Source organism: Folsomia candida, unplaced genomic scaffold (genome assembly GCF_002217175.1).
Source record: "Folsomia candida strain VU population unplaced genomic scaffold, ASM221717v1 Fcan01_Sc009, whole genome shotgun sequence".
Taxonomy (NCBI): Eukaryota; Metazoa; Arthropoda; class Collembola; order Entomobryomorpha; family Isotomidae; genus Folsomia; species Folsomia candida.
The window spans coordinates 3601518-3619164 of NW_019091201.1; the positions used below are offsets into that span (position 1 = coordinate 3601518).

A 17647-nucleotide genomic window follows, 5' to 3' on the forward strand; every position below is an offset into this window, starting at 1 on the left:
AAAAAAAGTGAGACAAAATTATATCCAGGAACAAAGTTGAATAATTTGCTACCAGGAAGGGCCATATTTGTCATTTTGAATCATATCTTCATCTCACAAGTCAGAAGAAATCCTCGTCATACTTACAAAGCAGTCCATATTATGCTTGGTGACCCTTCTTCCTCTCCTCCTTCACTTGTCAGTGTCAAATGTCGCTTTTGTGCCTAGATCTTCAAAATCTTCTTAACCCAGCACATAAATAAATACAAGTGAAAATCAGAGAATGATACAAAAAAACTTGGACCGACGTTCCTTTTTTTCATCATCTAATTTAATTTCCAAACATTTTTCGTATTGTTCAACAAAATGTTAATTTGGCTACCGGACTTCAACAAGTTTCAAGTAAGTTCAGATTGATGATCATCGCATTCCCACGGTTTACAGTCAGAGGCCGCGGAAGCGTGTTGGGGGACAGAGGGACAATGTCCCCACGGTTGTTCGACGTCCCCATCATCTGCCCATGTTATATAAACCCCTCCCTCCCCCTATCCTACAATGTTAATGTCCCCACAGCTTCTGCGGCCACGGTTTACAGTGACACGCAGGAATCACCAGAAGATTTCGACTTGCACAAAATTTTGGACTGATTTTCTTCTCATTGTTTCGAAATTTCCAAGTTGTTATACAACATCTCGTAATAATGTGGACGTGAAGTGAACGAGTTGGAAATTCGTAGACAACCATCCGCTCCGAGGCGAAGTTAATGGGCGTATGTGTTTCAGAAGCGAGCAGTTAATGTTGTAAAAGTGGGAATAATATGGGAAGGGAAAGGAAGCTCATAAATGTCGGGGCTTAACAGGGTCATAAATTACTTATTAAGAAAGTTGTGCTTTTCCTCAGACTTCTCATCTTCCAAATTTCATAACACTTCCCTCTCCTCCAACCATATATTATTATCTTCCCATTTAATTCAGCCCGACTACTCTAGAAAATCTAGTAGAACTTTGGGGGCAACCTGAGATTTCTAATTGTTTCACTTCATTCCAATTAATTAAACAAAGACGGATTATTCTCCCTTTAAACAATGAAATGTAAACCCTTCTTTTCTGTATCGATACATCTTTTACGCGTATTTATTCATTTACAATGGACTTGAAAAACATTCAATTGTCGGCATTTTACACAATAACTCATTGAATTTGCTCCTTCATTTCAATCGTATCGTTTAATTAATTAATTAATTAATTTACTGACTGACCCACGGCTCAGAAGAAGGAAAGAATTACTTAGGTTATTGATGTATCAGTTTTTTCTTAGAGGAAGGAAAAGCCGACTCGTAAGTACTAAATATTTAACCGGATGTCTGTCTCTCTGTTCAATTGTAATGTAATAATGACCACAATTTAATGGGACATGGGCCACCCAGATAGAATTATAAACTGGATCTGTTTGCATTGTAACTGCTCCCCTCCATTTATTCATTAGACGAAATAATAAATAAATACGTAGGTACAAAAAGTGGATCTCACCTCGGCTCCATTCCGCTAAATGATATTATGCCCTCGGTTTTCTTTCTCAAACAATAAAATGAAAATGATATCCGGAACATTGGGAAGAATATAAATCTTGGCTAATGAGAGGACGGTCAGCCTTAATCCAAATTCGAGTAACTGATATTTTATAATGTTGGATTAAATGGTTTGGTGAAAGGGATGCAGTTTAATTTATTTTTTTGGAGACGTTTTTAGGAAGTGCGTATGTATGATATGATATGTTTAAGAGTATGATAACTTTCAGGGATGGGCAAAATACTTTGTGAAAATAATACAGTATTTTGAGCTTAGTTCTTCCCAGGGTTTGGATTTCCGGGGGTGTTACACCACAAAAAGACGAAAATCTACGTGGAAAAGGCAACAGTCGTATGAAAATGCAGGTTTTGTGAAGAAATTAACCTGTAAAAATGCATTGCTAAACAATGTGAAAAAAATTGTGAAAATTTCTCAAATTTTTTCAAAATGAAGTATTTCGACACCGATACAAAGTTTATTTCTTCACATAATTTCTTTACACAATTTTGTAAGATTTTATAAGATCATTTTCTTCCAGAGAGCAAAAATAACTAAAGGAATAGGAATAATGTGGTCTTCTCGACTTAGATTTTCGTCTTTTTGTGGGTGTAACAATCCCGGAAATCCACCCCCTGGGAAGAATGGAGCCCAAAGCACTGTATTTTGCCCACCTCTGATAACCTCATCATCCAGTTATGCGCAACATGTGTATATTTAGACAAGTTCTCATGATGATCTATAAACAGATTGATGCATGCGTTCTCCTGGTCATGTTTCATTCTATTTGTATGTCCTTTTTTACCGCATTATGCAAAGTTGGTTAATAAATTGAATCAAATTTATGATATGAAAGTGAGTGATTTATTCATTAATTAAGACTAGACTCGGCTTTATCACACTTTTGATCAGGTAAGTTAAACAAAGTAGGTCGTAAACTGTAAAATAAAAAGTTTTGTGCTTACTTTTTTGTATGTATGAAAGGGATGATGATACTTTACTTACTAAATATTCACTCATTCATTCATTCATTCATTCATTCTTCATTCGTTGGTTTGGTGGGTATATTTTTTTATAAAGATGTACATACATTTAAATCAATATTTAGTTATAATAATTTCAATGATTATTTAAAATTGCATGCATTTATATGTAAATATATTTAATATTGCACAAAAATTCGCAAAAATTTACAAATAACTATTTTATGTACATGATTTACCAACTTTAGAAATTGCCCCCAGCCGCGGTAATATTTGAGTAGTGCGCAGCCGCCGCGGAATAATCGGCAAGGTGAAAGTCGGACCAGGAGCTTTCGTGGTGGGGGTGCGGATGGTAGCGTCCCCCAGCCCCCCAGTGACCACTGTCCCCCTTCACCCCACCTACGGAGGAGGCCCCGATGCCTGGAAATGCCCGGCTCGCCGATGCTGCCGAAGCGGCCGAGGGGAATAGAAAACTACTGTATTGGGCAGGATTGAACCTTCAAAATTTCACAAAAATTACAAAATTTAACTAAAATTTCTCAAAATTTCTCAAAATTTCGTAAAAATTCATTTTTTACCTTGAGCTTGAAGGCATCGCTGGATAAGCCGCGGCCGCCGCTAAATCCCGGTGATGGTGGTGATAACTTTGGTGGTGGTGGTGATGATGGTGATGCGGGGCTAGTGGGTAGTGCCAAGGGTCACTTTGCGGGTGATGATGCAACCCGGGTACTGGAAGTCCGTTGGTGTAATCCATAGACGCAGCAGCACTCCCGTAAAAGTCGGTGTGTCCATAGCTCGACAAAGGGGGGCGGGATGACGTCGAGGGGACGGGAGGAGGTTGATAAGCAGAGTCCCAAAATGACGGGGGAAAGTTTCTCGTGGACATGGGCAGATCTGGAGAATGAAAAAATGGACAAAATTTTAAAACTGTGTATCAGTACGTATACCTTAAAAACCCAGAGTTTGGCCCGAGTCAGGTTGTTATTAATAAATTGAGATGTGCATAATACGACCACTACAACTTTTTTATTTCCACAAATTTTGCTCATCTTCCAACTTGATTCGTAATTTTACATATTTTACGTGTGTTAAAAATTTCAAGTTGATTGGACCAGTTTTACGAGCATAATCGATAGACAGACAGACACACAACCATTCCGGGTACATAAGCCCTGCTAAACCCAGGCTACAAAATCGAGCTTAATAACGCAAGAAAAGGGTTACGTCTGTCCCTGTTGAAAAAAAAATCTTAAAAATGTGTGGAATCTTTTACAATATATTTATTGATATTAGAGAAACAAAAGAGGAATGGCCCCTGCTGCGAGAAGGGGGTGGGTCCTTGTTATAAATCCATTAACTCCAATTTCTCCTCAGCTTCCAAGGTACGGCAGAGAGACTTGAGATTTATGAGGTAGTCCTTTTACTTTTTTTTACGATTTTACACATTTTTACGCCTTTGTTCAACGAGTATTTTATTTGGGGTGAAAATGTCTCTTGTGAAATGTGAGTAAGCCACGGCCACGAGACACATATTTCACATGGCATGCAATTCAGTGGCCGCGGAAGCGTAAATGTGGACAAAAGAGGGACAATGTCCGCACGGTTGTTTGATGTCCCCATCATCTGCCCATCGTATATAATCCCCTCCCTCCCCTCATCCTACAATGTTAATGTCCCCAGATGTCCCCACAGCTTCCGCGGCCACTGACATGCATGATGACCCTAACTTTTACTAAAGTACAAATATACGCATTATACATATTTATCTCCAAAAAAACGAGCCATTCCAAATTTCTGGATTCATTTAAAGGTAAAAACTTATCCCTTATTGTTTCGTGGCTTTCTAGATACCAATACGGGAGTCGTCCGTTATGTACAAAGTAGGAACACGTATGTACACGTTTACCGACTACAAGGCAAAAAGATGAGATTCGAGATTGATAAGAACCCTGAAAACAACAAGATGACAGACTGAGCATCTTTACAGCTTCTATATCGACCACATGCGGCCCTGTCGCCTGTCTGCACCATGTCTCGTCCCTACACTACATTTTGGGTGCAAGAATACGTAATAATTTCTCGAAAAATTTGAGAAAGGTGTCCAAATTCTGAGATTACGGGGAAAAGTAAAATGTCCTGTTTGGCAATAATACGCATTTTTCTGCGTCGAAATTCAAAATTCTGAGATTACGGAGAAAAGTAAATCTTCTGTTTTGCAAATAATACGCCTTTACGTGTTTATTCGAAATTTGAAATTCTGAGATTACAGAGAAAGCTAAAATCTTCTATTTTGCAATAATACACATTTTTACGTGTTTATGTATTCAAAATCCTACAATTTCCCAACAATCAATACCATTAACACCATCACCGTCACCACCACTCCGACACCAAAAGTAAACTCGTAAGGACAAACGATGACAGAAATTAACACTGCCAACCACTAGAAAAAGCAACATTATTACATGCACACACTTCCACCGAATCCCATTAGATTTAGCCATTAGCTTATAGCTTAGCCATCACCCGGTAAAGTAAACGGGGGAGGCAGAAGCCAAAAACTTTCAAATTTCTTCCACTACACACTATTCAAATGTACATAAGTACGAGTAGTAAATACGATGGGGACGTATAAGTGGGGACATTAGTGATCCCATCCATTTCATTCTAATGGCTCGTTTACCAGGATTTATTTCCTATAAAAATTATCCAACTATTTTTCCACCACGTCACCCAACCAAGTCCCATTTCCACACAAGAATTCCAAACCTACAAATCTACCACGGATGGACAACTTCCTCCCTATAAAATATTGCCGGGTAAGAAAGTGTCAGGCAAAACAGGATGAAGAAGTTCAGTTCGAGAAGAAAACCATTCAAAATTCGAAACCCAATAATGAGTTAACTTTGTCGTTAAATCACTCCGATTTTCGTTCGTCGCGATCGGCCTCCTTGTCATCTAAAAGGTCGCATTACTCGTATAATAGCTAAAAGATAACGATAAGGAGAAGATGATGTGGATCGAAATTATTTCGAATTTCACGTTACCATCTGATGACAGAGGAGAGGAAACAGTGGCCGCGGAAGCTCGGAGGCACATTAACATTGTGGGATAGGGGAGGGCCGGGTTTGTATAAGATGGGGAGATGATGCGGACATCGAACAACCGTGGGGGCATTGTCCCCTCAAGCTTCCGCGGCCACTGGAGAGGAAGTGAGAGGCCTGCGACTGAAGGCCAATTTCCCAACGCGGAAGGAAGAAGAAGAAGGAAACACCGAAAAAGGCTTAGTGATTCATGCACACGATTTATGTATCTCTTTTTCCCTGCACATCTGCAGCCCAGATTTACGACTGGATTATCTATGTAAGATGAAATTATCCCCGGTTAACGTGTTAAAAGGCTCCACTTGTGTAAAGCTGGTAATAATGAGGTGTATTCATTGACATGCTCAATAAGGTTCAAAAGAAGAGTTTAAGGTCCTTCCGTCCGGAAGGGTAGAGGAAAATTCTGTGTGAATATATCACAAAATATGAGACAAATATCTAAATTTTCTTACTTTTCCCACCACTTCCACTCTTCTCGGCGAGTCCACTCCCACCATTCGAGCCATACGCCACGCTTAACGCTTTGCTAAAATGCTCATCCACTTCTCGAGCCGAGTCGCCCACATAGTTTTCGTACACGATGCAATTCGCCGACAAATACTGGGCCCTGGATGACGACGAGGACGACGGTGTCGCAGATGAAGTCGTCGCCCCTTGAGCGTGACCCTGCTGCGTATTTTGGTGTCGAGTATGCTGACTAGTCGAGGATGACGCCAATGACGCGGATGTGATCGTGTGGGGCAAATCGAGATCGGAGGACCTTGAAGACGTAGATTCTTCATGGTGCTGTTGCTGCTGCTGCTGCTGGTCTTGCTGCTGATCCGCCGACGTGACGGTGGCGCACGGCGTGAGTGACCGTCTCGAATGGGAACTGGACGAACTCCGCTGGGACGTGGGGGACGTTTCGTGCGGCGACAGGGGCAGTTGATGGTGCTGGTGGTGCTGGAGCTGTTGATTTTGATTTTGATGACCCAGACTCAGATGAGGGTGGTGATTGAGGTGGTGGTGGTGTGAGTGGTGGTAGTTGAAGGGTCCAGTCGAAGGTCCAGATCCACCCGGAGGAATCAGCGGAAGGGTGAAGTTGGCAGGGGCGTAAGTGCTCGAGGAGGAGGGCGAACCTCCCGCCGAGCTGGCGGAAGAATCTGGAGGCGATTCTGGGTGAATCTGCGGGGGGAATTTGAAGACCTTTTGCTGTAATCAAAGCATAAAAACAATTCAAAATTTACATAAAATTGTGAGAATTGCAACATGACACGTTTCAGTCGGATTCGGATAAACGTTACGCAAGACCTTTTGCTGAAATCATAAAAATTGCATATAGTGAGAACAATTATCTATCACATGACACGTTTCAGTCGGATTCAGATGAACGTTACGCAATCGGCTGGCTGGGTCGTGTGTGACACTAAAATTCGCATTTTTACTCAAAGGAGAAAGAATTCTAGGAATTTGTCAAACTTGTTTTATTGGGTCATTTCACTCCAGCCGTGTTATTTCGCTGGAGTGCTAGCTAGCTTTCTACAATGTTCGTACGTTACGTATGCTACACTCAAAAAGAGAGAATGAAACATCCATTATTGCTCTGCTGCCGATCAGGGGATGACTAAATTCCTTTCGGTAGTGATACTGCTGAAAAGGCACATTCCAGAAACATTATTACACTGCATTTCCAACATTTTGTTGAATGAAACCCAACTAAAGTGCATTCTGGAATGTGTGTAATACGCGGCGTGTATATAAAACGCAGCGTTTCAACTTTGCATTCAAATCAATTTCGCCAATTTATATGGGCCAAATTCTTACAAATGAATCATCTCCGGTCTTGACCTGGATGCAAAAATGGTCGGATTGCAAATTAATATATAATATGCAAATATTTTCAATTGATTGCAAAACCAATATTAATTAATTGTAATTCCAATTTTTGCAGGAATCATGCCTAGTTTGCTAATTATGTAATTACAATAGCTGATTAGCAAAATAACCTGAATTAGAGAAATTATTTTCTTACTAAATAAGATGCCACTGCCAATAATTGATCGATTATTTATGTCTACATTATCTACATCAATGTCACCAACTGTGACATTTTTTGGCATAAAATTGTGTCCCAATGTCATGTCGCTCCTCTTCACAACAATGCCAACACAGTCACATTGTCACATTTCGTCGTGACATCTTTTTCCATTATCTTGCAACACATACTCGATCGATAACATACGCAATCTAGATAAATAATTCGATAACCCACAGCATAACATTTTGCCATCCACACAATGTGACATCTCAACATTTTAATTAGTCCTTAATTTATGCCAGTGTGTAATTGAGGTAGCCGAAATTAGCCGTAATTTTAAACGTGACTGGAATATTAAGCTAAAGTAGTCAGTAGTAGTAATGACGCCATAATAATTATTACCCTTTCAGCCGCCGAGGTGGTCCTGTCGCATGAAGACGAGGAAGAATAGGACATCGCGTATGGCTGATACATTAGTGTGCAGCTCATTTTAAATCACGAATCACACATTAAAACTTTTTTTGGGAGGTTAGAATTCGTTACGTTTAACGAATTATTTTTTTAAGATGAAATCTGGTAGAATTTTTTCCATAAATGTTCAAAATTTCTGCCTGCATAATAGCGTTTAACAAATACCACGTGATTCTGGTCTTAATTTACATAAAGTCAATCTCTTCTTAAAACAATTGAACTTTCACCCCAACCATAAATCCCTTATGTATGTAAGTAAATGCACTTGTAAATCTCCCCAAATCCATTCCACCACCCTTTACGTCACTCTTACGCAAAACATTATTTGTACACTTTGACACTTTCTTCACAATAAAACAATCTTTTCTTTCGAACTCACTAACTCACTTGGATTATTGTTCTTCGCCCCTTTTAAAGCGTTGATGTTACAAATGCTTTGTACGTAAAATAAGTTTTCAGCTCGGAATTATGTTAACACGTGAAAGAAAGGGTTGAATCTTACGATGTTTTGGAAAGGTTTAAGAAGTGTCGTTCTCGTTCTCGTCGTCACTTTGTAACGGAGAGAAAAGCGATACAAGATAAGTTATTATGTGACTTCTTTTTCGTCTCTCTTTTTGGCTCTGACTCTTCTTCTCTCGTAAAAGACAACTCTGCGACTGACTTGTTACTTCTTTGGTGGTGGTATGGATGGTCGTAGGTAACCCTTCTTCTTACCACCAGTCCGTACCGTACTTTACTTGCTTACATACAAAGGGATCGTAAGAAGAAGAGAGCTCGTGTACGTAACCCAGCCAAGAAAGAAGAAGTTTTGTGGATTGGATTTGGATTGGATTGGAGGATGGGTCGAGATTTCAGGAAGATTTTCAATTCAACTACGAAATGTATTGTGTGAACAGAGAGCTATGTATGAAATGAAATGAAAGAAGATTGTCTTGGCAGGCTGGCAGGCTGTACAAAAAAATTGGAGGTGCTTCTCTTCTATTGGGTGTACTGTTGTGCCAAGGTAGATTCTTATATTTACGAGCAAAGGTAAAGTGTGAATGTACCGTAGAACGTTAATAAATATTTATATTTCCAGTTTATTTTTCCTCGATTTTTTATATTTTAATGAGGAAAATTTGGAAAAATTTTCAGAATTTCTTCCTACAAATTAAATACTCTATGCAAAAACATGCCTGTTCAGGTGAGCAGTGCAGAAAAATCCGTGAATACGTCGAAAAGGTGAGTTTTTACTTTTAACGGAGGCTGTGCATGTGAATCGCTTGGTTTTATTACGTATTTTGCTTACGGGGAAAGTCGTGGAAAGGGTTGTGGAGTGGATTGGGATTGAACGTGCAGCATAATAGGATGGGAATGAATTTAAGGCGGAGTTGTGTTCATGTGGGCTGCCACTAATAGTCCCCCAACGCTCCAAGCTTGTTGCTATGTAATGTATATGCTCCTTCATCATCCGTCCGTGTACACAATACAAATCCTGCCTGCCCGATAATACCCGGGTAAAATGTCGTAGTATTGTTTTATTGACTGAAACTGAGCAGAGCAAGAGAGCAGCTTGGTGAAAAAAAATTGATCCCGAAAACAACGACGACGAATTTTTTCAATTTTTTTTCTCTCTACAAACTATTTCACTTCATAGTATACAAGATATTTGATAATAATATTCGTGTGCCCATGCAAAGTCTGAGAGATCAAACTATGATTACAGACTTGGTTGGTTGGCTTGGCTGGCTGACAGAATCTGGAGAAAATTCCGGAGAAAAAATCTCATAAACTTCCCTCTTTTCTTTTGCCTTCCAATAAATTGAGCTCCCCTTTTCTCGAGTCTCGACGATGGTTTAGCTTGAGAGAGAGATGCTTTTCAGTTCACTAGACTATGGAATATCAAAGTATTGATCGCCTTTTATTATTATTCTGTGGGCATTATTTGGCTGGAGGAAGAGGAGCTGGCTGGCTTTGCATCCATGGACTAATCTGCGGTCATATCGCAACTATATTAAATTATCTTGATGGCTTGGTTTGTGTTTTGCTGAGGGAAATTCAGGCTCGGGCTCTTGAGAAAGATGAGAGAGTTTCTGGTCTAGGAGAAGGAAGATGGGGGGTGTTTGTTACATAATGGCCAGTATTTCGGTGGAAGAATGGAATGGTGGATGGAGGATGATAATATTAGGTGGATCCGAACCATGGAGAAGAGCGATAAAATCCCCGAATCGAAGCAAGCAAGGAGGGAGAGGAGATGATACAGTATCACATTTTAACAATTTTCCCCCCGAAAACCGAAATGGATAATGGGAAGGAAGGAGCAGATTTACTAGCGAAATTATCAAGATTAACCATAAAGGATGCATTCTAAAATATATAAATATAATTCTCACTCTAAACCATATTCAAATTACTGTAGCGTAAAAAAGTGACTTGATTGCAAGATACAGAAATATAACAATTACACACAAGAAAATTACAGAGGGGAAACTGCTATCAAAATTATCACGGCTAACCATACACGGTCCATTTTAAGTACAATTTTCACTTGTTATTTTTATTTTGGCGTTTAAATCATACGAAATTGGATAATTTGAACGCCAAAATAAAATAAATTGGTGTCAAATAATAAAATAATTCGGCTAATGTAGGTACTCCATGTGATGAACTCACGTAATGTGAAACGGAGTTTACATATTACAATTATTGTAGCATACAAATTAGTAGCTTGATTACAGTATAAATAGCTAGAAAATACAGACAGAAAATTATACCGGTGAAGATGAGCATGAAATATTTCCAAAATTTTGTCTTTTATCAGTTTTATCGTATCGAAATAAGTATTTCACTACAAAAGTTGGATTTTCAATAAAATTATTTAGCTTCATGGTTTCCTAAAGAGGGAAATGTTTTAAAATTAAAATGGTAAAAGTTATATTCTCCCAGTTATTTAATTCCGAGCAGGAATATGTACGAACTTGGTCTGAACGAAGTCCATTATGAAAACCACAACCGAGAATGAACCAAGCCATCCTACTTTTTAATAGGGTACGTATGTACATACGTAAATACGTTTTAATATTCATGGTGCTTTCCCTTGATGCGGTTTTATAACTAACTCGCCCGTTCTGCTTTCACCTCGCTGAATACAATATTACCAAACTTTATAAACATCTATACTTTCCTTCAAGTCCGAAATGCCCGGAACAATGCCCGCTTATTTTTCGATAACTTTTTTAAAAAGAAATATTGCACAATACTGACAACAAGAACACATTTCGAAAATTCACCTCGTTGAATGCATACATATTATGAAAGTTTATGAACATTTATAAATCCGAAATTCCCGAAACAATGCCTGCCTGCTTTTTGATAACTTTAAAAAAAATGATTATTGCATACAAAAAAATACAGTTCGAAAACTGAGATTATTACGAACTTTTCTTGATTAGAGAACTTCCCGTTATCTCGCTGAATACATATCGTCGCTGTAGATCCATAACCTGCCAAGTTGAAAACCAGTTGGAAGCATAAAATGCCAAGTTGAAAACCAGTTGGAACCATAACCTGCCAAGTCTGTTTTGGGGTGTATTGCGATTTTAGTCTATAAAAATTTGGCATTTAGCTAGCTATAAAATGGCTTTTTCAAAAAAATTATTGACCACCTAGTTCCGGAGATATTAAAGTTCAAAAACTGATAAAATTTATAAGATTTGGCTTTCTCTTGCTCGAAAAACTCGTGGAAAGATGGCTAATCTATGCGATCTAGGAACTGTTTAATTTTGAATGCAAATTTAAATTTCATCCAAACAATTTCAAATTTGGCATGAACATGCATAAATATATTGTTAATCATAACATGGCACCAATTCCCGCTCCGATCGCTATAAATTTTTCAGGAAAAATCAAAAACCGTAAAAAATTTGGTTTTATATTTTTCCTGAAAAATTTATAGCGATCGAAACGGGAATTGATGCCATGTTATGATTGACAATATATTTATGCATGTTCATGCCAAATTTGAAATTGTTTGGATGAAATTTAAATTTACATTCAACATTAAACAGTGAAAAAATCAATTACTGCGATTCCTTCAACCAACAATCATGTGGTTCGGGTTTTTACTCTCCTGAAAAATCACGAAAACAGACTTGGCAGGTTATGGTTCCAACTGGTTTTCAACTTGGCATTTTATGCTTCCAACTGGTTTTCAACTTGGCAGGTTATGGATCTACAGCGACGATATTATGAAACTTTATGAACATCATAAATCCGAAATTCCCGAAACAACAATGCCCACCGATTTTTTGATAACCTTTTTTTAAAGATTATTGCACAATACAAAAACAACACTTTTCAAAAACTAAGATTACACTCACAACTAACTTTTCTTGATTAGAGAACCACCCGTTATCGCCCAATTTTTTTAGTACTGCTAAATACCCGTAGTCACGAACCCACCCAACGAAACGACGCATATCATGTTAATAAGATATCGTATTTCCAAAATGGTCTATAAAATTGCACCTCGTCCACAAAACTTCGTGATTGGCTCTGCAAGTGCAAAGTTATTAAAATTTACAACTCTCCCACCAATAGAAACCTTCCTAGTTTTAGCAATATTAGGGTTGGCGTAAGGGTTCTTTCACTCACTGCTAAAATTTCGATGTCAGCCACCCAGTCGGATATCTGTACGTAATAATTCATTCAAACGCAGAAACGAAACTGTGCTGTATTCGTAATTCGCATGTGCAAAATTTTTGGTACAGAATTATTTTCAAACGAGTTAAGGAAGTCGTTTAGATTTATATTTAGACAAGAAGTACGAGTCCTATAATACCACCTTTGAGAAATTCTTTCATTTTTGCACCAGGTAAACTTTGTTTTCTTCTGTGCTGCTACTTGATTTGCACGTCTCACGTATTTACAATGGAGGTCTCCCAGCGTATGCTCTCTTATTTTGAGCAAACTGGTGTCAATTGATTCGCAAATTTGATTAGTACGAAATTTGCGAAAGACACGATCTCACAATGGGCACGTTTGGCAGAGATATTTGCATCCGAAGAGGAGAAAATCTTCAGTAAATTTGACAAGTGTAAAATTTGTCGACTTTAGGGCACGTTTTTTCCTCTTCGGATGCAAATATCTCTGCCAATCGTGCCCATTGGGAAATCGTGTCTTTCACAAATTTCATCCTAATTAAATTTGCCATCGATTCACACTAGTTTGCTCAAATTCGGACAGCATACGCTGGGAGACCTCCATTCTCACTAAATACTTTTGAAATATTACCCCATGCCCTTGAGCGTGTTCACCGACGGTATCAAATAACAAAAAGTTGCAAATTCACAAAAATTTATGAGATTTAACAAACTTTTAAATGGTTTTTGTTAATTTACTGCTTTGCATTTATTAATTAGTGAAGAACCAACAGTGGAAGAAATCAAATTAATGTTCATTCTTCTCTTATTAAGGAGGATTATTCACACGGAAAAATCCGAAATTCGCCAAGTTAACGATAACCCCACACAAAAAATAATTGGTGGATGCCCCCTCCCAGAAGATCTTATTATTTAGCATCACTCTTGTGACTGAGTTGGAATTAATCGGATAATTCAGAATCCAGAAGCAAAGAGACCTCCCAGTGAAAACTTGTTCCTTTATTACTCACCAACACGCAAGATTACATCTCACCATCACCCACTAACTATGTTCAATTGTTACCACCAAGTTAGTCAGTCAGTAACTAAAAAGCCATGCCGACCTCATGCTTCAACTCGACTCACAAGATTTAAAGAGGCAACATAAAAATAAATATCAAATCTAGAAATCAATCCCATTAGTTTAACTAACAAAACAAACGCGGAGCTGGAGAAAAGCTGAGATGAGATGAAATCTGGGCAAGATCGCATCGTCAAATAAGTCAGATTCGTATCAAGAAAGTGATAAAACTCTGATTTTTTTAGAGAGAGGAAAAAAATCTTGGAAATTTCAGAAATCTCATTTTTCCCAAAATGTTGTTACAGTGTTGTGCTATGGTTTGATTTTTAAAATAAGAGATTTTTTATATGCAAAGATTATGGCGTGATTATTCTTATTTCAAAATCAAACTATAGCATAACGTCGTAACAAAATTTTAAAGAAAGTGAGATTTCAGAAATTCTCAATTTTTTTTAATTCGAGACTTTTTTACAAGCTTATCGCGGGTAGTCTTTTATTAAAAAATCATACCATAGCTCATCAAGAAAGTGATAAAACTCTGATTTTTTCCAAGCAAGAGAAACGAAATCATTAAAATTTCAGAAATCTCACTTTCCCCAAAATCTCTTTATGCATGCAACTAAACCTTTCATCGACACCTTCTGCTCCCCAGATAATTTTGGATCTTCTTAAGAAATTAACATTTGGCACCGTCTTCCATCCATACATATTCCACTTTTAGGAGGAGCCCTTTATTATTAGCATAAACCTGTCACCAGTTTCAAATCCTGATTTGCGAACGGAAGAGCAGATGAGGCGAGTGAAAAGTTCCAAGTATGAAATTAAGCCCAATTATCTCCAAGTGGAATTTAGAGAGGATGAACAATTCAGCCGAGAAATGGCATTCAACTATTTAACACCAGACTCGAGTTGCAAATACTTTGCATTTCTTGAGATTTGGAATCTCACACTTGGATGATCTCTCCTTGATCCGTGGATTTGGATTCGTGTCTCTCTCTCCACTTGGAGAAATATTTTGTAGTAAATTGAGATTTTTACAATCAACTCGTACAAAAATTAAGTCAAAGCGAATCATTATAGTAACAACTTTAGTTCGAGATGATCTCCTAAACCACGTGACTTTTCTGAGTGCGTCAGTGGCCGCGGAAGCTGTGGGGACATCGGGGGACATAAAAATTGTAGGATGAGGGGTTTGTATGAGATGGAGAGATGATGCGGACATCGAACAACCGTGGGGACATCGTCCCTCTGTCCTAACGCTTCCGCCGCCACTGCATAATATACATACATTTGAGTAGCCTGAATTCTCCCAGTGGCCGCAGAAGCTGTGGGGACATTAACATTGTAGGATAGGGGAGGGAGTGGTTTAAATAACATGGGCAGATGATGCGGACATCGAACAACCGTGGGGACATTGTCCCTATTTTGTCCCCACGCTTCCGCGGCCACTAGACTCTTGACTGACATTAGTTGGATAGTTAAGCCGAGAAGTCAAGGAAGTGAAGAAATCCCTTGAGAGACAGGGCAGCACATCACAGAAATAAACTATTTTAAAAAGTGTCACTTCGTAATTCCAACAATTTTAAGGCAACAGCTGGGAATCCAATTGTCAAATTTAAACCCACTTTCAAAAGTGTTTATTGCATTGTTATTTTCCACCCATGAGAGACTCGAGTATATAACTTTTCGTGTTTGGGTTCATTAAAAGCGACCGAACCGACCACAACATTTAATTTAATTTAATATCGTTGAACTTCAAGACAAGTCTCACCTGGTGGCTGGCCTAAATTCCAACGCATGAAAATTATGTGGATGATAAAATGACAAGAAAATGTGGTTTTTGAAGTTTCCAGTGTTTCGGAAGTGTGATTATTATTATGGTCGTGTCACCAGTGGCCGCGGAAGCGTAGGACAATGTCCCCACGGTTGTTCGATGTCCCCATCATTCCCCCATCTTATATAAACCCCTCCCTCTCCCCATCCTACAATGTTAATGTCCCCAGATGTCCCCACAGCTTCCGCGGTCACTGATGGTCGTGTCAGTTAAATATGGTCCGTGGTGGTGGCAATGATGGCGATGATGGTGCGTGGCGTGTCGTCATTCGTGGCGTGGCGGTGATGATCTTTAAACAACTCTCGACTTTACTACCGAATTTAATAGTTTTAATTACACGCTTCTCATCTCTAAATTTTATGGCTTTCACGACTTTTCTCTGTTGCGCAGGCAGTGCATGTTCGTCTCATTTCATTTCATTGAAGTAAGTAGGTACTGTATTTTAAGAGTAAGTAAATTGAAGCGAGGAACGATTTTTTTTCGTATTAACCAGACAATAAATCGGTACATGACCAGACCAGCGTTCAAGATGAGCAGCCATGACCTCATCCACTTTTCAAGTCAAAAATAACGAAAATTTGAGGTTCCCATTAATCCACCACGCATCTAAATTTTTTATTAATTAATTTATATTTTATCTAATTTTAATTATTGGATGCGAACTTATGCATATTTAATTTAATTGCCTAAATCATTTTTCACCTTTGTTTTAAATTCTTTAAAAACTTAGAAAAGTGATGTATTTCTTTAAAAACTAGCCAAAACAAGAACAGATAAAATATTGATACTTGCGAAAACCTATAAATATGCAATGACAACAATTAGCGAGTTAGCAAAATAAATGGCGTCATCAAATGAAAAATTCGAAAATAAAAAAATTACAAGTTTGAAAATTTGAAAATTTCTTAAAACTTTACCCTACACATCCATATTGCGTGTTATCAAAAATACTATGCCTGCCTGAGTGATACCTAGTAAAAACACTCAAAATGATGTATTAACCACTAAAGAAGTCTGTAATAGTCACCAATTTCTCAGACAAGTGAACCTCCAACGAACATACATATTCTTCCTTCAAATACTACCAAGACATTGCGATGAACTGCGTAAACGTCCAAATCACAGAGATAAATTTTCTGTCAAAACGTAACATTCCTTACATAAAAGTACCATTTGTCCTCCTTTCCTCTCCGTGTTGCAAGAATCAACTCTCTTGTCACAAGGCTAACACTTTCCTGATAAATTGCGCTTTCAACGCGTGACAGCTTATTCGAATTTTTCGAAAAAATTTAAATTTTATGTGTAATCATGAAGTAGTCTGCTATCATGTACGCGACGACTCTATTTTCTTGTTCGATGTGTGTGTTCTGTTTTTTTAGAAAAAAAATATTACGACGAGAGGTTGGAGGTGTTGGTAATGTAACGAAACGCCTTTGTTCACTTGGGAAAGCCAATGATTAGTTGCGAAATGTGTGGACGTGGAAAAAGTGTTGTTAGAAAGGGAAAAAAAGGATTGTTGGTCGATCCTCCCTTTTATTTACAAACTTAAAAAATATGAGTAAATTGACGACTTAAAACCCAGAGTGAAGCGTTATTTAGCCCGAGTCAGGGTGTTATTAAGAATTGAGGTGGGTTTATATGACCACGAAAACTTTTTCATTTTTCGACATATTTTGCTCATCTTATAACCATACTCGTAATTTTGCATGTTCTATTTATGTGCAAAATTTTAAGTGGATTGGACAAGTTTTAAGAGCGTAAGCGATAGACAGACAGACAGACAACTATGACGCCTACATAAGTCCTCGGTCAGGCTAAAAAAGTGTAGATTTCAAAATTTTGTGTAATTTTACATTCATTTTTTGTGCAATTTTTTTATCTAAACGTGTCTGCATTTTCAACAGATCACGTAAAAATGTGAAACTTACTTTTATCAGTTAACACTCATTTTTTGGACGGAATGGAAGTGTGCCAATCTTCAAGTTATTTAATTC

At 38.1% G+C, this 17647-nt stretch overlaps 1 protein-coding gene across 1 annotated transcript; it reads right to left on the bottom strand.

Moving 5' to 3' along the window:
- Nucleotides 1-2385: 2385 nt before the first annotated feature.
- LOC110854253 (protein vestigial) lies at nucleotides 2386-10558 on the bottom strand. Its single transcript, XM_022102675.2, has 4 exons — nucleotides 8051-10558; nucleotides 6084-6822; nucleotides 3106-3421; nucleotides 2386-3024 (listed from the first exon to the last, which is right to left on the bottom strand). Exons 1-4 carry the CDS (start codon nucleotides 8135-8137, stop codon nucleotides 2772-2774), a joined length of 1395 nt encoding a protein of 464 aa, XP_021958367.1. The 5' UTR covers nucleotides 8138-10558; the 3' UTR covers nucleotides 2386-2771.
- Between the last annotated feature and the right edge of the window lie 7089 nt (nucleotides 10559-17647).

What these genes read in the sequence shown, in the direction of transcription:
- LOC110854253 (XM_022102675.2), bottom strand. Translation starts at nt 8,137, where the DNA reads ATGAGCTGCACACTAATGTATCAGCCATACGCGATGTCCTATTCTTCC. An exon ending in CCACCTCGGCGGCTGAAAGG is followed by an intron (nt 6,823 to 8,050) that starts GTAATAATTATT and finishes CTTTGATTACAG; the next exon opens with CAAAAGGTCTTCAAATTCCC. An exon ending in GAGTGGAAGTGGTGGGAAAA is followed by an intron (nt 3,422 to 6,083) that starts GTAAGAAAATTT and finishes TTCATTCTCCAG; the next exon opens with ATCTGCCCATGTCCACGAGA.